The sequence below is a fragment of the Ranitomeya variabilis genome, chromosome 1 (genome assembly GCF_051348905.1).
Source record: "Ranitomeya variabilis isolate aRanVar5 chromosome 1, aRanVar5.hap1, whole genome shotgun sequence".
Lineage (NCBI taxonomy): Eukaryota > Metazoa > Chordata > Amphibia > Anura > Dendrobatidae > Ranitomeya > Ranitomeya variabilis.
Genome location: NC_135232.1, coordinates 823,373,788 through 823,388,279, shown reverse-complemented (window position 1 = coordinate 823,388,279; position 14,492 = coordinate 823,373,788). Strand labels below are relative to the sequence as shown.

General features: G+C 37.8%; 1 protein-coding gene across 6 annotated transcripts in view; it reads right to left on the bottom strand.

Annotated features, from left to right (window-relative positions):
* Positions 1–511: 511 nt before the first annotated feature.
* EPHA5 (EPH receptor A5) overlaps positions 512–14,492 on the bottom strand; it is a 604,949-nt gene continuing 590,968 nt past the window's right edge. For 4 of the 6 annotated variants that reach the window (XM_077275141.1, XM_077275149.1, XM_077275122.1 and 1 more), the window contains 3 exons: positions 8,673–8,866; positions 6,216–6,371; positions 518–4,670 (listed from right to left, as the gene is read on the bottom strand). In XM_077275141.1, the coding sequence (XP_077131256.1) occupies positions 4,565–4,670; positions 6,216–6,371; positions 8,673–8,866 (456 nt within the window). In that variant the 3' untranslated portion in view covers positions 518–4,564. Of the gene's footprint in view, positions 4,671–6,215; positions 6,372–8,672; positions 8,867–14,492 lie in introns of all 6 variants that reach the window. The other 2 variants (XM_077275159.1, XM_077275155.1) reach the window with 1 other exon arrangement.

Sequence of the window (14,492 nt, the reverse complement as noted above, 5' to 3'; positions counted from 1 at the left end):
AACAAGTCATTATTTTTAACATATAATGTACTAGAAAACAGTAACTAATTCCAAATGGGGAAAAAATGCAGTTTTGCAATTTTTGTTTTTGGGAGGGGTTTGTTTTTTTTGCATTCATTCTATGTTAAAAATAACCTGAAAGTATGATTCGCAGATCTGTACGATTACGGTGTTACCAAGCTTGCATAGTTGTTTTTTTTTCACTTAAGTGGTGAAAAAAGTTCAAAAGTTTGTAAAAAAAAAAAAAATTACCTGTGACATTTTTATTTTTCGGCATTTGTTCTTTTGCATGACAAGCTGTTGGTTTTACTGATTACTGATTGATTTTCATAGTCTTTCAGTTACTATTTTTAGGCAGGGGTGGTGATCAAAAAAACAGTTTAGATCTTTTTCCTTGTCACAATTTTACAGAATGGCTTTGGTAATTTTACATCTTGATAGACCAGACTTTTATGGACACAGCAATATAAAATATGTTTTTTTTTTTCAGTTTTTAATTTATTTATTTTTTACGGAAAAAAGAGGAAGGAGGGTGATTCAATTTTTTTTTTAATTTCCCTTTGCTTAATTATTTTTATTTTTTACTGCATTGTATTATTATTGCAATACCAAATTATCTCAGTATATGGAGACAATTGAGATATCTTATTAACCTCAGCATGTGACTGAGATGGCATTGATGGCGGGTCTTTAGCAGGCCTTGATAACCCGCGATTGCATTGTGAGAGGGGCCGATGGTAGCTGGTGCACACCATTGAAACTCCAGCGGCATTTCAATGATTGACTGCAGCAATTGGAACTCAATTTTGTAAGCTGCTATTAGACAAAAATGCCAGCTACGTAATGTAGTTGCCATCTACTGCACGTAGAGAGCCAAGTCTAGTGATGGATTCACAATGCTAGTCATATAATGAAAGAAATCTAGAATCAAACTCTACTTTTAAATTGTAACCATCGTTTTACTTTTTATTTAATAAATCATTAAGTTCACATGAAAACAAAAAATTTTGTAATATACCTTATCAGATTAATCTGCTACTTTTTCCAGAACTGATGATTCATTCTCAAAATTCTCAATTCTAGGCATCATCCGTGTTCAGTGGAAACAGATTTTTGCATTACTAAGATCTATGTACATAAGAGTGGAAAGGAGTAGGGTGGAGCTCTACCTATACGTCCTCTTCTCTACATAGAATCTTACCAGTAGCGACCTTCATCTCCTATGTCAGGAATGTAAAAAAGCAACATTTTGCAACTTTTAAAAAAAAAATGTACACCAGAATTCTTTTGTAAAATCTTTGATGAATCAGACCTTGCCTACATGTCTACAGTCATGGAAGAGGTCACCTGTAAGTCCCTAAATTTCATTGTTCTGTAGCCCCTGAGAAGAAGGGTACCTACATCTGTATGAGGGTATCGTACAATACCACAATATTTATATGCAGAATCATTTTTATTTTCATATGCAAACTCAGAAAAAGCCATCCAGATAGTGCCTTTGCCTTCAGCATTGTTAATAATTCTGCTTAAGCTGACCTAAACCCTGGAAGGCAGTCACTTTTTTTGGGCACCGCACTTCCTAGGACAGAAGTACTCTGTTTCATTTGGGCCACTATACAAACACATATTTTATAGGTAAAACACATCAGATGAAAAATAGAATGTTGTACTTCTTTCATTCAAGTATTTACATTCTAACTTCTACTTAATGTTTATTATCTGTAGGACACAAACATGGAAGATAATATAAGGTACATTTTAATTTGTGCTTACCTATACCGGCATGATTAGATAAACCAAAATCAATAAACTGCCAGTATCAGTCAATGTTTTTTTTAAATCTAGTATTGAGGAAGACTCTCAAAAAAATACATTGTGTAATTTTCTTTTCAAAAAGTAATGTACGCAATATAAACTAGCAATTTCTGACAAATGATCCAGAAAATGTGTGGTCATTATGAATTAAGTCTATTGAGGTTTTAGAAATAGTCAAGTCTATCAACATGACAATAAAAAGTTTTATATACTATAGTATAGCCATTAAGAGAAACTTTGTTGGGTGATGCAAAGAAAGTTGCTTCATTAAGGTTTTCCCAAAGACAATCAAATTCCTGCTTTCTTTGTCAGGCCATGTAACCATTTATTGGTTGGCAAGGGACCACATGTCTTATTTTGTTCTAGTCACTATGCATGATATTTCTGAAGTTCATTGGTGAAAGTGCAAATTTACAATCAAAATCTCAGCAGAAATGAACAGAAGGAGCCTTTTCAATGGGTACAGTCATACATCACACAGCTGAATGAAGACTGACATCAAATCTGTAGAGATACTTCAAGTGAATGTATCATCAGAAAATTACCAAATGTTAAAAAATACATTTAAAGCAAAAATACTTGATTTAATAATTATTTTGTAATATTTTTTTCATATCACAATCTGTATTAAATAAAAAGAGAAATCTTGCAATTTTTACTCTATCCACTGGGTCTATTTTATACTATTATTTCCTGTTCTTTACAGATGACTTTTCAGAAGTCTCATCATCATCACAGGCAATTTGACAATAACAGGTAACACCTCTATGCACAGTCGAAAACACAGGATTCATCATTCTCAATCAGTGATGTTAAAGGGGTTGTCTGATCCAAACTGATAAGTCTGCAGTCACTTAGTCCATGTGCTGGGGGGGGTTCGCCGGTTTCTGAGCTAGGACTGAAGGTTATGAATGCATTTTGCATACTTCCTGCCAGTCGACTTGGCTTTGCTCAATACACTTTCATAGTGACGCGGCCATCTAGTGAGCATGGCCAACTAGAGTGCGCAGCCTTGCTCCATACAAGTGTATTGAGAGTGAGGCTGAGCCCACTGGCTGGGAGTATGCAGAATTCTCAGAAAAAGGCGAATCCCCTCAGCGCACAGTGCCTGGACTGGGGGATTCATAAGTCTGCAGTCACACAAAGTGGACCAGACAACTCCTTTCAAGCTCCTCCTGCTCCCCCTTCACAGTGACTTTTACATTTGCCTTAATAGAATGATATATGGTTTGTCATTCTATTGTTGTTAATGTTCATATGGTTTTTGTGAAAGAACAGGAAGTATAAGTCTAGTATAGCCACAGATAGCTGTGGATATGAATGAAAAATAAAAATAAATAAAAAATAACTTATGTAGCATAAAAATATGATTTAAGTAGCAAGTCATAGACATTCTATTTAAGGGTCAGGCCAATTGTTCATTAATAATCGAGTGACACGTGATGGCTATCGTTCTATCACCAACTACTACATGACACATTACTTATTAATTAGATATGTAATATATGCTATATAAACAATAAGTATTAAATCCTGCTAAGCCTTGATTGGTTACAAAATTGGCCTCACATATCAAAACTGGGGGGGGGGGATAACCAAGTTGCCGGTAACCAATCAGAGTTCCTCTGTTTTCTGAAAAAATCCAGAATTTTGATTGGTTGCTTGCTGTGGAAAACTTAATTTGCTTCAGAAAAGACTTTGCAACATGACGTCTATCAATACAATAAGAAATATTTTACTTTTAAAGATATTTTAATAGAAAACCTCAAAATGAAGACTTGAGTGTTGTTTAATTTTTTCTTTATACAATTACCCTGTTGTTATCATAGTTTTTTTTTAATTTTTATACAGCACGACGGCCTTAGACATGACAGTATTTAGCTGATGTTTGCAGAGAAGAAGATATTTTAATATCTTTTTAATCCATTTGTTTAAAATTTTGAAACTCATCACGATCGTCATAGGAAAAAAGTACAACAACAAACAGACGTTAAGTGGCAGCACAATAAATGTACCTGGGAGTGTAGCAAACTGTACAGTATATACATATTCATTTTTTAATGCATTAACCTTATCGGAGAGCAAACTAAAATTTAGAACACAAAAAAATAAATATATTGTATTTGCAGTCTATCAAGCAATTTGTTTGTTTGTACACACTCTTTCATACGTTAATGCTGTGTAACAGCATTTTTTACCAATTTACAAAAACAGAAAAAAAAGATAACTATCAAGAAAATTTAGACATATTGCTCTTCAATACACCTTTGTAGACAATTGAGACTTAGTAAACATCAGTAAACTGCTTTTCTTTTCCTAGGCCATACAGGGCTACAAAAACGTTGTTTTACATGATCCATTCAAGTAAGTTCTTAGAAGTAGTTCGCGTGCTGCTACAATAAAAGCACTATCAGGATGCTATATACAATTCCTGTACAAAGCATCACGGAAAGTCCTTTGTTACAAAAGCCAAAGAACAGGCTAACTTTACTTTACACCTCTACATCCAGCTTAAGGTCCCATGCACGTTGCAATTACTCATGACGGACGATGACACAAACAGAAAAAATAAATGGAAGTTTGAGTCAAATACTGATTTTTCAGTTATCTGTTGTATGTTCATTGAGCAGTTTTCAGTTCTCTATAGCAGTATACTTCCCTTTTTATTTTTCATTTCAGGTTTCTCTGTGTCTATAAATCTCTGGGCAGGTTAAAAAGTGCAGACTTGCTTGGTTCTGGAATGGCACAATTACAACGGCACCATTCCGTTCAATAACTGGGCTCTCATTTCTTGGATGCTATTCATTATCTTCTTCTGATGACCAGCCAAAGTCACTCCGAACCTTCTAAGATCTCTGAAGAGTAAAACATACAAAAGGGCATTTACTAACTAGAAATTTACTGATAATTCTTCACCAGGAATACAATATACACAACTTGATATTGAAGATGTCCTCAGATGTGGTTGGTACACCAAACAGTATAGCAAGTCAACAAGCATAGCCTGAATACAGACGTCACCTTCAAGTTGGCAAATGAGTCTACACACTGAATTTTATAAGTATTTAGCAGTGAGGCAGTTCAAAATTCATGTATTCAAAGTTCACATACAACTTAGTGCATCATTCACTTTGGTGCGGTTGTATCTGTTAGTGCGTATGCAAGAGCAAGGTAGTCACAGCATCCTGCACCACCATGTTTATTTCCTTGTTAGGTGCTTGTCAGTTTTGCAGAAGAGAGTGTTCACGTAAAGCTAGGCAATAATGTCTTGAATAGTTCCTTTGATATATTTTAAATTGTCGATCTACTATACCTATATACAGTACATACTGCATTGCATGGGGCAAAAATCCCTACATTTGCAGCCTTATTGAATTAGGTTTAAGCTAAGATACAAAATTAATTTATTAATTAAAAAAATGAATAAAGCAGTGATGTATAGCCTATAATGTGGTTTAGGAAGAAGTGATGGTCAGAATTTAAAGTGATGTAAAAAATTGATTTTACTATCTTATCAAATGAAATGTGTAATGAACACTATCCATCTGTATTGAGATTATATTTGATATTATTCATACTAACCAATCAGTGACAACCAATTCCATGTTTAATGTCAAGTACTGAAGACAATCAATAGTTTCTTTCTGTAGTTTGGTGAAAACATGATGCTAAAGGGTTTGTCCAAAAACAACATATATTAACTATACATAATACAGGTGATACAAGAATGATCTCTGGGAATCCAACTACTAGGACCTCCATTGATCACAAGAATGAGAGTCCCGAAGCCCTCTGTATTAATGAAGCAGTAGTGAGCATGTGTAATGATTGCCATTCTATCTATAGTAGTAGTGATAGGCAGACATGCTCACTCTAGCTCCATTCACACAGGGCACTTTGGGCTCCCCTGTTCTAAGGATTGGTGGGGGTCTCAGCAATATTTTTATCACCTATGCTAAAATGTTTTTTTTATGTGACAACCCATTTAATGTAGATATCATACTGCTGAAAAATATAAAATTGACTATTGACTTATGATCTTGTTATTTTACAAGTATGAGTAGAAATAAGAGTGTATTGTTTTCCAATAGTATTACAAAGCATAAAAATCCATATAGCAAAATTGGATCTGGTGACTCGCTGAGGTGCCAGGCTCTTAAGCACTACCCGATTGTACAAATTTTCAGTCAATTTTTCTTTAGTGTAGAACTTCAATAGTTTGGTCCCACAAATGAAAAATGGAATCAGGCTCAGGAACGCAAGGCAAATCTCACTGCCCTTGGTAGTTCCTTGACTTTCATATTTAGATGAAAAATATTCAGCATGAAGTTTTAAGTGGAATTCGGAACACTACAGCTAAGAATACATGTTTTTCCACATTAAGACACCTTGTTACTTACTCCAACGTCATTTGAGTTACTGCATCCATTGAAGTGTATCCATTGTCCACAAACGTATCAGCATACCTTCCCATCTTTATGGCCTCTAGCCACTCATTTACTGATCTGTATGCAGCACCTCCAACTGTATTTTGTTCAACCAGTAAATTTGATACCCTGCAATGCATATATATAATAAGTAGAAAAACATACAGTAAATCTAAACTAACCCTCTATGAAACACCATAGCTGAATAATTGTATGTATCCAAGCAAACTTCATGCTAAATGTCTTCCATAGGTCATCGCTTATAAGGCATGAGAAGATAGTGTCGGTTTGTATCACTTTTCTCACTGTATTTTGCTTTCAACCAGAGTAGCTTAAATAACTATTTTTTCTGTATAGCAAAAAGCTGCTCCTGTCATTTGCATGTAATAAATGAAGTTTCAGTCAGCAGATATTTGTATCTCCCCAGTAATTTACAGGTAGCAGCACAATTTTTCATAATTAATGTAATTCAATTTCTTGATGTGACCTTGAGTGTCAGCCAAAGCTATCATTATTATCTTATTACAGTTCCCTTCTCATCAAGTTCCCTATTTATATTGCTGAGCTATGAGTTATGTGTTTATTTATGGCTTATTTCCGAATGTCATCTTCTGGGTTATGCAGATGGGTCAAAATCTCTCCCTGTTTTGTAATGAATGACCATATCTGGCCTATAGGCTGCTGTTCAGGAGGTAAAATTGTAATGTGATTATTATTAAGTTGACTGTTTAACTACCATTTGTTTATCATTTTTTAATTATCAAATATTATTGTTGTTATTATTATTATTATTTAGAAATTTGTATTGGTAAGATAATATGAGTACCTCTTCTAACAAGACTTTTTTCTGGTCATCAACATTCTCCTATAATCAAAAGAAATCTGGTGGTTTAAAGGGATTTTTTTAACTACAGAGAATAGGATATGCCATAAATGTGTTATTGTTAGGGTCCACCATACAGGACAACCTACTATTTCTGAGAATACAGGGCCCATAATGTGTTATTATATAAAGACCCTCTGTTACAATTAAGGGTTACACATGAAAACACTGGTGGGGGTTCTAAAAGTTGGTCCCTTGTCAATCAGGCCTTTAAAGCATACGTGTGTAGTTAAGACCTCGCAAATGTCAGCTGTCTCTGAACCACCTTAAAATGAGTTATCCAGGTATAGACAAACATGGCTGCTGCCTCCCAAAAACAGTGCCATCACTGTCTACAGGTTGTGTTTGGTATTGAAGCATAGCTCATTCTAAGAAAAAAGGGCAGGGCTGCAATTCCACCAATTAGAAATAAGCAAATATATTAAAGTAGAATTAAAATTGCCACAAATCTCACAAAATTTTACATTGTAAATGGAATTTTAATAATTCACTCACCACAAACTCAGCAAAATTGAGGCCATCTGCTGCCATAATTTTGCTGAACTGAGGAAGCCATGTAAACTGCCAAATAAAAAATACTTACATCAACTTTATACTGTCCCACCATCCCTATATCCTGACATCTAGCCCAAGCATCAATTTTTTCCCTTTCCCCATTGCATAGATTCAGCCTCTTCGCTCAAGGTCAGGACATCTGGCATGACTAGACGTGTGATGTCCCTGCATAGTACACATTGTGACGTAACGATTGTACGATGCAGGCTGCCCACAAAACGGCATGCCGCGCAATGACGCCTGAGGCCTGGTTGTGTCAGAAGTCCTGACTTGAAGTAAAGAGGCCAAAAACAACTAATGGCAGAAAAGAAGAGATAACGGTGGGCTGTACAGCAGGCCGCGGGGTCGCTGAGACAGATGAAAGGTGAGTGTTCATTTTTTTTCATCCTATGTTTATATGCTCTGAGGTCTGGATAGGACCCAGAACAAAATGGTGAACATTTAATTTGCAAAGAATAACTTTGCTACAAATCAAATTTAACTGTAAAATTTATGTAATTTGCCAAATTCGAATTTCATCAGATTTTTTCATCTCTACCCATAACCTGTAGTTGATGGTGCTGTTTTGGGATGAAATCACTTTTTTTAAACCTGGGCAAACAGGTAGAAAAGTAGATAGCAATGAAATCATTGGAATTGTAGACTTCAATGTGACAGGAAGTGAAATGAAAACAAAAAGTTTTATGGTTGCATAGTGATGTAATAATTTGTCTGCTACATAAGGCATTGAGTTCAGTACATTCCATTAAGCATAGTCTTTGTATCTTATGAGTCATTTCACGGCCATGTTGTATACATGTAGTTTCTTGCTGTAAATTCTGCATTCAAACAGTGCATTTTAGTATTTTTCGTATACCAGGAAACAGAAATAAAGGACAGTATTACTATATCTATTGATTATCCCTTTAATTTTTTTAGCAGTTATTATTACAACCCTTGTATGCGTATTGTCAATGTTGTCCACTGAGCTTATTCTCAAAATATATGTTTACCTGTTAGATGAATTAACAAGTGTCTTCAAGCTGCTTGGGTTACGGATCAACTTGTCCAACATACTGACAATCTCTTCAAACTTGGGCCTGCTGTTGCGATCTTTCTGCCAGCAATCCAGCATGAGCTGATAAAGAGCAGCCGGGCAATCCATGGGACTTGGCAACCGGTAACCTTCCTCAACAGCTTTAATTACCTAACAAAGACAAATTGATTTGTTATAGTTGTTCACATTTCAAATAACATATGAACGGTTTCAGCCAAGTTTGGGATTACTATTGTTTATTTATAGCTACTATTATGGCGTAAAACCGCATTGGTAAAATATTTGCATGTTTATTTGACAGTGTTTTTTTAAGAGGAAGCTCATGTTTGGAGCCTCTTTAGTCATTAAATGAGGCGGCCATATTATCAGTAACTCTCAAATACTTTATTATTAAGGATTATAAATTCCTCTGACATTGCGTTTAGCAGAATATAGTTGCTACTGTGAAAGGTGAGAATTTAGATAAGCTGCTACATTGGTCATCTGCAAAGGTCCTGAGAGAAGGAGAGCATTGTCAAATAAGGTGAAGATTTGCACACAAAACATAAAACATCCTCTAATTCCCAATTCAGAGCAGAAGACACATATAGCTCAAAGTGGAAATATTAAAACGTAACTTTTAATTAATCAAAAGTACATAAAAAAAGAAGAATCACCCAAAAAAAACAACAAAAACAAAATAAAGGTCACATCTCTCCCATGTAATAGGTATCAGAGACCAACAACCTATAGGATAAAAGATTCCGAAACTGATGTCTCTATTTACAGAATCCAAAAAACTATGGTGTAATATTTAATGTTTAAATAAACGCTGTAAACAGCAACACACATAGGTAGAACAGCGTCAATTTTTTACACTCATAGCCGCATGTAGAAAACAATTTGGTTGGTTACCTTCAACCATAACAGCAAATATGATAGTAAGACAGGTAAAAAAAAATTTTTGGAACAGTCTCACCAGATCTCATGGGCAGAGGAGCACCGGATATATCCTGGTCAGGTAATGGTCCGGAGAAAGGAAGGGACAACAAACCCTATGTCCATCCCTATAGGGCTACCGTTAGGCTATCCCCAAAAGACTCCCGCCCTTACAAGGGCAGTCCACAGCTACCCCTGCATAAATATGCCCTGCACTCTCCCTTGAGATATCGTCCCGACGCGTTTCCTCCAAGTTATTTCATCAGGGGACTTTGCTTGTGTTCAGGAGAAAGGTACTAAAGTGCTAAGTGCTAAGTGAAAGAGGGACACAAAGTCCTGCCACCCTCTATGCTGTCCTGCAGAGAGTGGTGGGGGCATAAGGATGATTTAAATAGAAATGCAGAATGTAATAAGATACACCCACAAATCATTATTAATTAATGATCACATGACCAATGTAACACCGCACACTGCATAATGTAATGAAAAAGCATAATCCTATAACAAATGACAGCAGAATAAAACTCACGTGTCAGTATGTTGGACGCCGAAAACCATGCGGCGAGGATACTTCCGGACATGCGCATTCAAAACCGGAAGGCAACGCTGCTAAGCAACTAAACATCAGGCTGTAAGCTTAAGATGTATAAATTAAAACGCAGGTCCGTGCCAATGGTAGGAGCGGTTAGCGTCGTAAAGGAACAGAAAAACAGTTTTGCCACTAAAAGGGATTACTTAATGTTTTGCCTATGTGTTACCAAGATGCAAACCGGAAGTGAGCGTATCTAGGATACCCGACGCTAACCAGGAATGAAAGAACCCGGATACCGACATAACCCGGAAATAAGTGTATCTAGGATACCTAGACGCTGATAGGAAGAGCAAGCCGACCAAAAGTCGCTGCTAGCCAAGAAAATAATATCTTAGATGTTTCAAAAATACAACATTCAAAACATTAAGTAATCCCTTTTAGTGGCAAAACTGTTTTTCTGTTCCTTTACGACGCTAACCGCTCCTACCATTGGCACGGACCTGCGTTTTAATTTATACATCATTCTGCATTTCTATTTAAATCATCCTTATGCCCCCACCACTCTCTGCAGGACAGCATAGAGGGTGGCAGGACTTTGTGTCCCTCTTTCACTTAGCACTTAGCACTTTAGTACCTTTCTCCTGAACACAAGCAAAGTCCCCTGATGAAATAACTTGGAGGAAACGCGTCGGGACGATATCTCAAGGGAGAGTGCAGGGCATATTTATGCAGGGGTAGCTGTGGACTGCCCTTGTAAGGGCGGGAGTCTTTTGGGGATAGCCTAACGGTAGCCCTATAGGGATGGACATAGGGTTTGTTGTCCCTTCCTTTCTCCGGACCATTACCTGACCAGGATATATCCGGTGCTCCTCTGCCCATGAGATCTGGTGAGACTGTTCCAAAAATTTTTTTTTTACCTGTCTTACTATCATATTTGCTGTTATGGTTGAAGGTAACCAACCAAATTGTTTTCTACATGCGGCTATGAGTGTAAAAAATTGACGCTGTTCTACCTATGTGTGTTGCTGTTTACAGCGTTTATTTAAACATTAAATATTACACCATAGTTTTTTGGATTCTGTAAATAGAGACATCAGTTTTGGAATCTTTTATCCTATAGGTTGTTGGTCTCTGATACCTATTACATGGGAGAGATGTGACCTTTATTTTGTTTTTGTTGTTTTTTTTGGGTGATTCTTCTTTTTTTATGTACTTTTGATTAATTAAAAGTTACGTTTTAATATTTCCACTTTGAGCTATATTATGATGAATTATTAGTGGTACCAATTGTGTTATTTATATTTTTAACACTGGGATTGCTTTTCTTCCAGAGCAGAAGACACATAAAGCTACAAGAAAATGGTGATGATTTACTCTCAAATTGCTATGCAACACCTTCAAATCTCTTGAACACCAATACATTATGCCCTACAGTAATAAATGGTAGAAATAGGCAATGAAGTAAATACATATCTTCATATGTGTAGGGAGTACCCCCTGTTAAAATTCTACTGGCATTCAGTAGACAAACAGATTTAAAAAATCTGTTCCTTCTACATCTACTCCCCCGTCATGAACCTCATTTTTTCTTAGTTCTTCGTGCTCTCTCAATTTATTCAGCAGAATGGATACCAACGGCTGACACATGACAACTTTATGAACCCTATAATCAAAAGCAGTGTCAAAATAACCCAATGATTTCTTCCTCTTCAGAAATGATAAACCATTGTTCTGTCAGAATCTTCAATCAGTAACAAAGTGATAGTTTTACCAACAGTTGCTGAGAAGTTAAAGAGGCTGTCCATTACCCTGACTCAGTTAATGATTTTGCTATGAATGCTTAAAGAGGTTGTCCAGTCCAAATTAATTAGTCTGCAGTCACTCTGTGTAACTGCAGACTTATGAATCCCCCCAGCGCATGCACTGCACGCTAAGGAGATTTGCAAGTTTCTGATCCAGGACTGAAGGGTATGTAAGCATTATACAGTACAGAACAAATGTTTGGACACACCTCATTTAAAGATTTTTCTGTATTTTCATGACTATGAAAATTGTACATTCACATTGAAGGCATCAAAACTATGAATTAACACATGTGGAATTATATACTTAACAAAAAAGTGTGAAACAACTGAAATTATGTCTTATATTCTAGGTTCTTCAAAGTAGCCACCTTTTGCTTTGATGACTGCTTTGCACATTCTTGGCATTCTCTTGATGAGCTTCAAGAGGTAGTCACTGGGAATGGTCTTCCAACAATCTTGAAGGAGTTCCCAGATATGCTTAGCACTTGTAGACCCTTTTGCCTTCACTCTGCAGTCCAGCTCACTCCAAACCATCTCAATTGGGTTCAGGTCTGGTGACTGTGGAGGCCAGGTCATCTGGTGTAGCACCCCATCACTCTCCTTCTTGGTCAAATAGCCCTTAAACAGCCTGGAGGTGTCTTTGGGGTCATTGTCCTGTTGACAATGCTGTTGACAAAACAGTACATACTCACATTCTGATGTCTGTCTCGTCCCCCGGCGTCCACAGGGTTAAACTGCTTTCGGCAGGAGCGCTTGCTAATGCTGCGCTGCTGCCGAGAGCTTCCCTGCACTGACTGTCAGTGCTGGCCGTAAAGCAGAGCACAGCGGTGACGTCACCGCTGTTACTGCCGTGTGCCGGCACTGACACATTCAGTGCAGGGAAGCTCTCGGCAGCAGCGCAGCATTAGCAAGCGCTCCTGCCGAAAGCAGTTTAACCCTGTGGACGCCGGGGGACGTGACAGACATCAGAATGTGAGTATGTACTGTTTTTTTTTTTACTTTTACAATGGTAACCAGGGTAAATATCGGGTTACTAAGGGCGGCCCTGCGCTTAGTAACCCGATGTTTACCCTGGTTACCTGGGTGCTGCAGGGGGAGTTCGGCATCATTGAAGACAGTTTCTACGATGCCGAAGTCATTCCCCTGATCGTTGGTCGCTGAAGAGAGCTGTCTGTGTGACAGTTCCCCAGCGACCAAAACAGCGACGACGCAGCAATCGGCTCGTTGTCTATATCGCTGCAGCGTCGCTGAGTGTGACGGTACCTTTACACATGCTTTCAGTACAAACCATACACATTGGCTTTCAGTACAGTTCTGTGCAATTTTTTTTCTCTGTATGTTATTTACCCTGCTTTTTTTATTTTCCTTGTGTTCGGTCTCCATGCAAAGCAGACCTTGTGGTGTTGGAGCCCAGTGGGTGGTGTCTGTTGTCTCTTTTCTTATCTTATCAGTAAGTAAGCAGTTCAGCCAGCCATTTCAAATTCAAATGCAAATGAGCTTTATTGGCAGGACTAAGTACACATTAGCATTGCCAAAGCATATGGTAAAAATATGGGGGTGGGGAAGGGAGGCTTATAGAGGTCCAGGATATATCAGACTCCTTTGTTGAAAAAACAAGCCTGAGCTTCCACAAGGTATTCTCAGCAAAAGAGCTGGTGTACATAGTTGTTGTGGATTCTGTTTTTGGGCTCCCTCTGGTGGTTACAACTGGTACTGGGTGACTTTGGTGGGTTGCGGTTTCTGGTTTCCACCTGTCCATCAGTGGCTGGGTGTTTCCTATTTAACCTGGCTTTCCTGTCATTCCCTCGCCGGCTATCAATGTATCAGTGTGTCTCTGTTACCTTTGCTACCTGCTCCTAAAGTCTTCAAGACAAGCTAAGTCTGGAATTCCCTGATTCTTGTTTGCTTTCATGTTTTTAGTCCAGCTTGCAGATATGTAATTCTCTGCTGCTGGTTGCTCTAGTGGGCTGAAATTACCACTCATGTACCATGAGTTGGCACATGAGTTCAAGTAATTTCAGGATGGTATTTTGAAGGGGTTTTAAAGCTGACCGCGCAGTTCACCTTTTGTATCCTCTGCTATCTAGCTTTTAGCGGGCCTCATTTTTGCTGAATCTATTTTCATAACTACGTTTGTGCCTTCCTCTCATTTCACCGTCATTATATGTGGGGGGCTGCTATTTCTGTGGGAATATTTCTCTAGAGGCAAGCGAGGTCTGTGATTCTTCTGATAGGGGAAGCTAGATCTCCGGCTGGCGCGAGGCGTCTAGAGTCCCCCCAGGAACGCTCCCCGGCTATTGCTAGTTGAGTGTTGAGGTTCAGGATCGCGGTCAGCTCAGGTTCCATCACCCTAGAGCTCGTCCTGTTTTTTGCCCGTGTTCTGTTGTTAAATTCCCTGCCATTGGGAACATGACAGTATAGCCGGCCCACAAAGTGTTAATTGTTTGGGCTGAAGCAGGAGAAAAAGAAGTGTTGAGGAGAATTTTTTTTTTTTTTTTTCCCCTCAGAGTTTTGCTGCCTA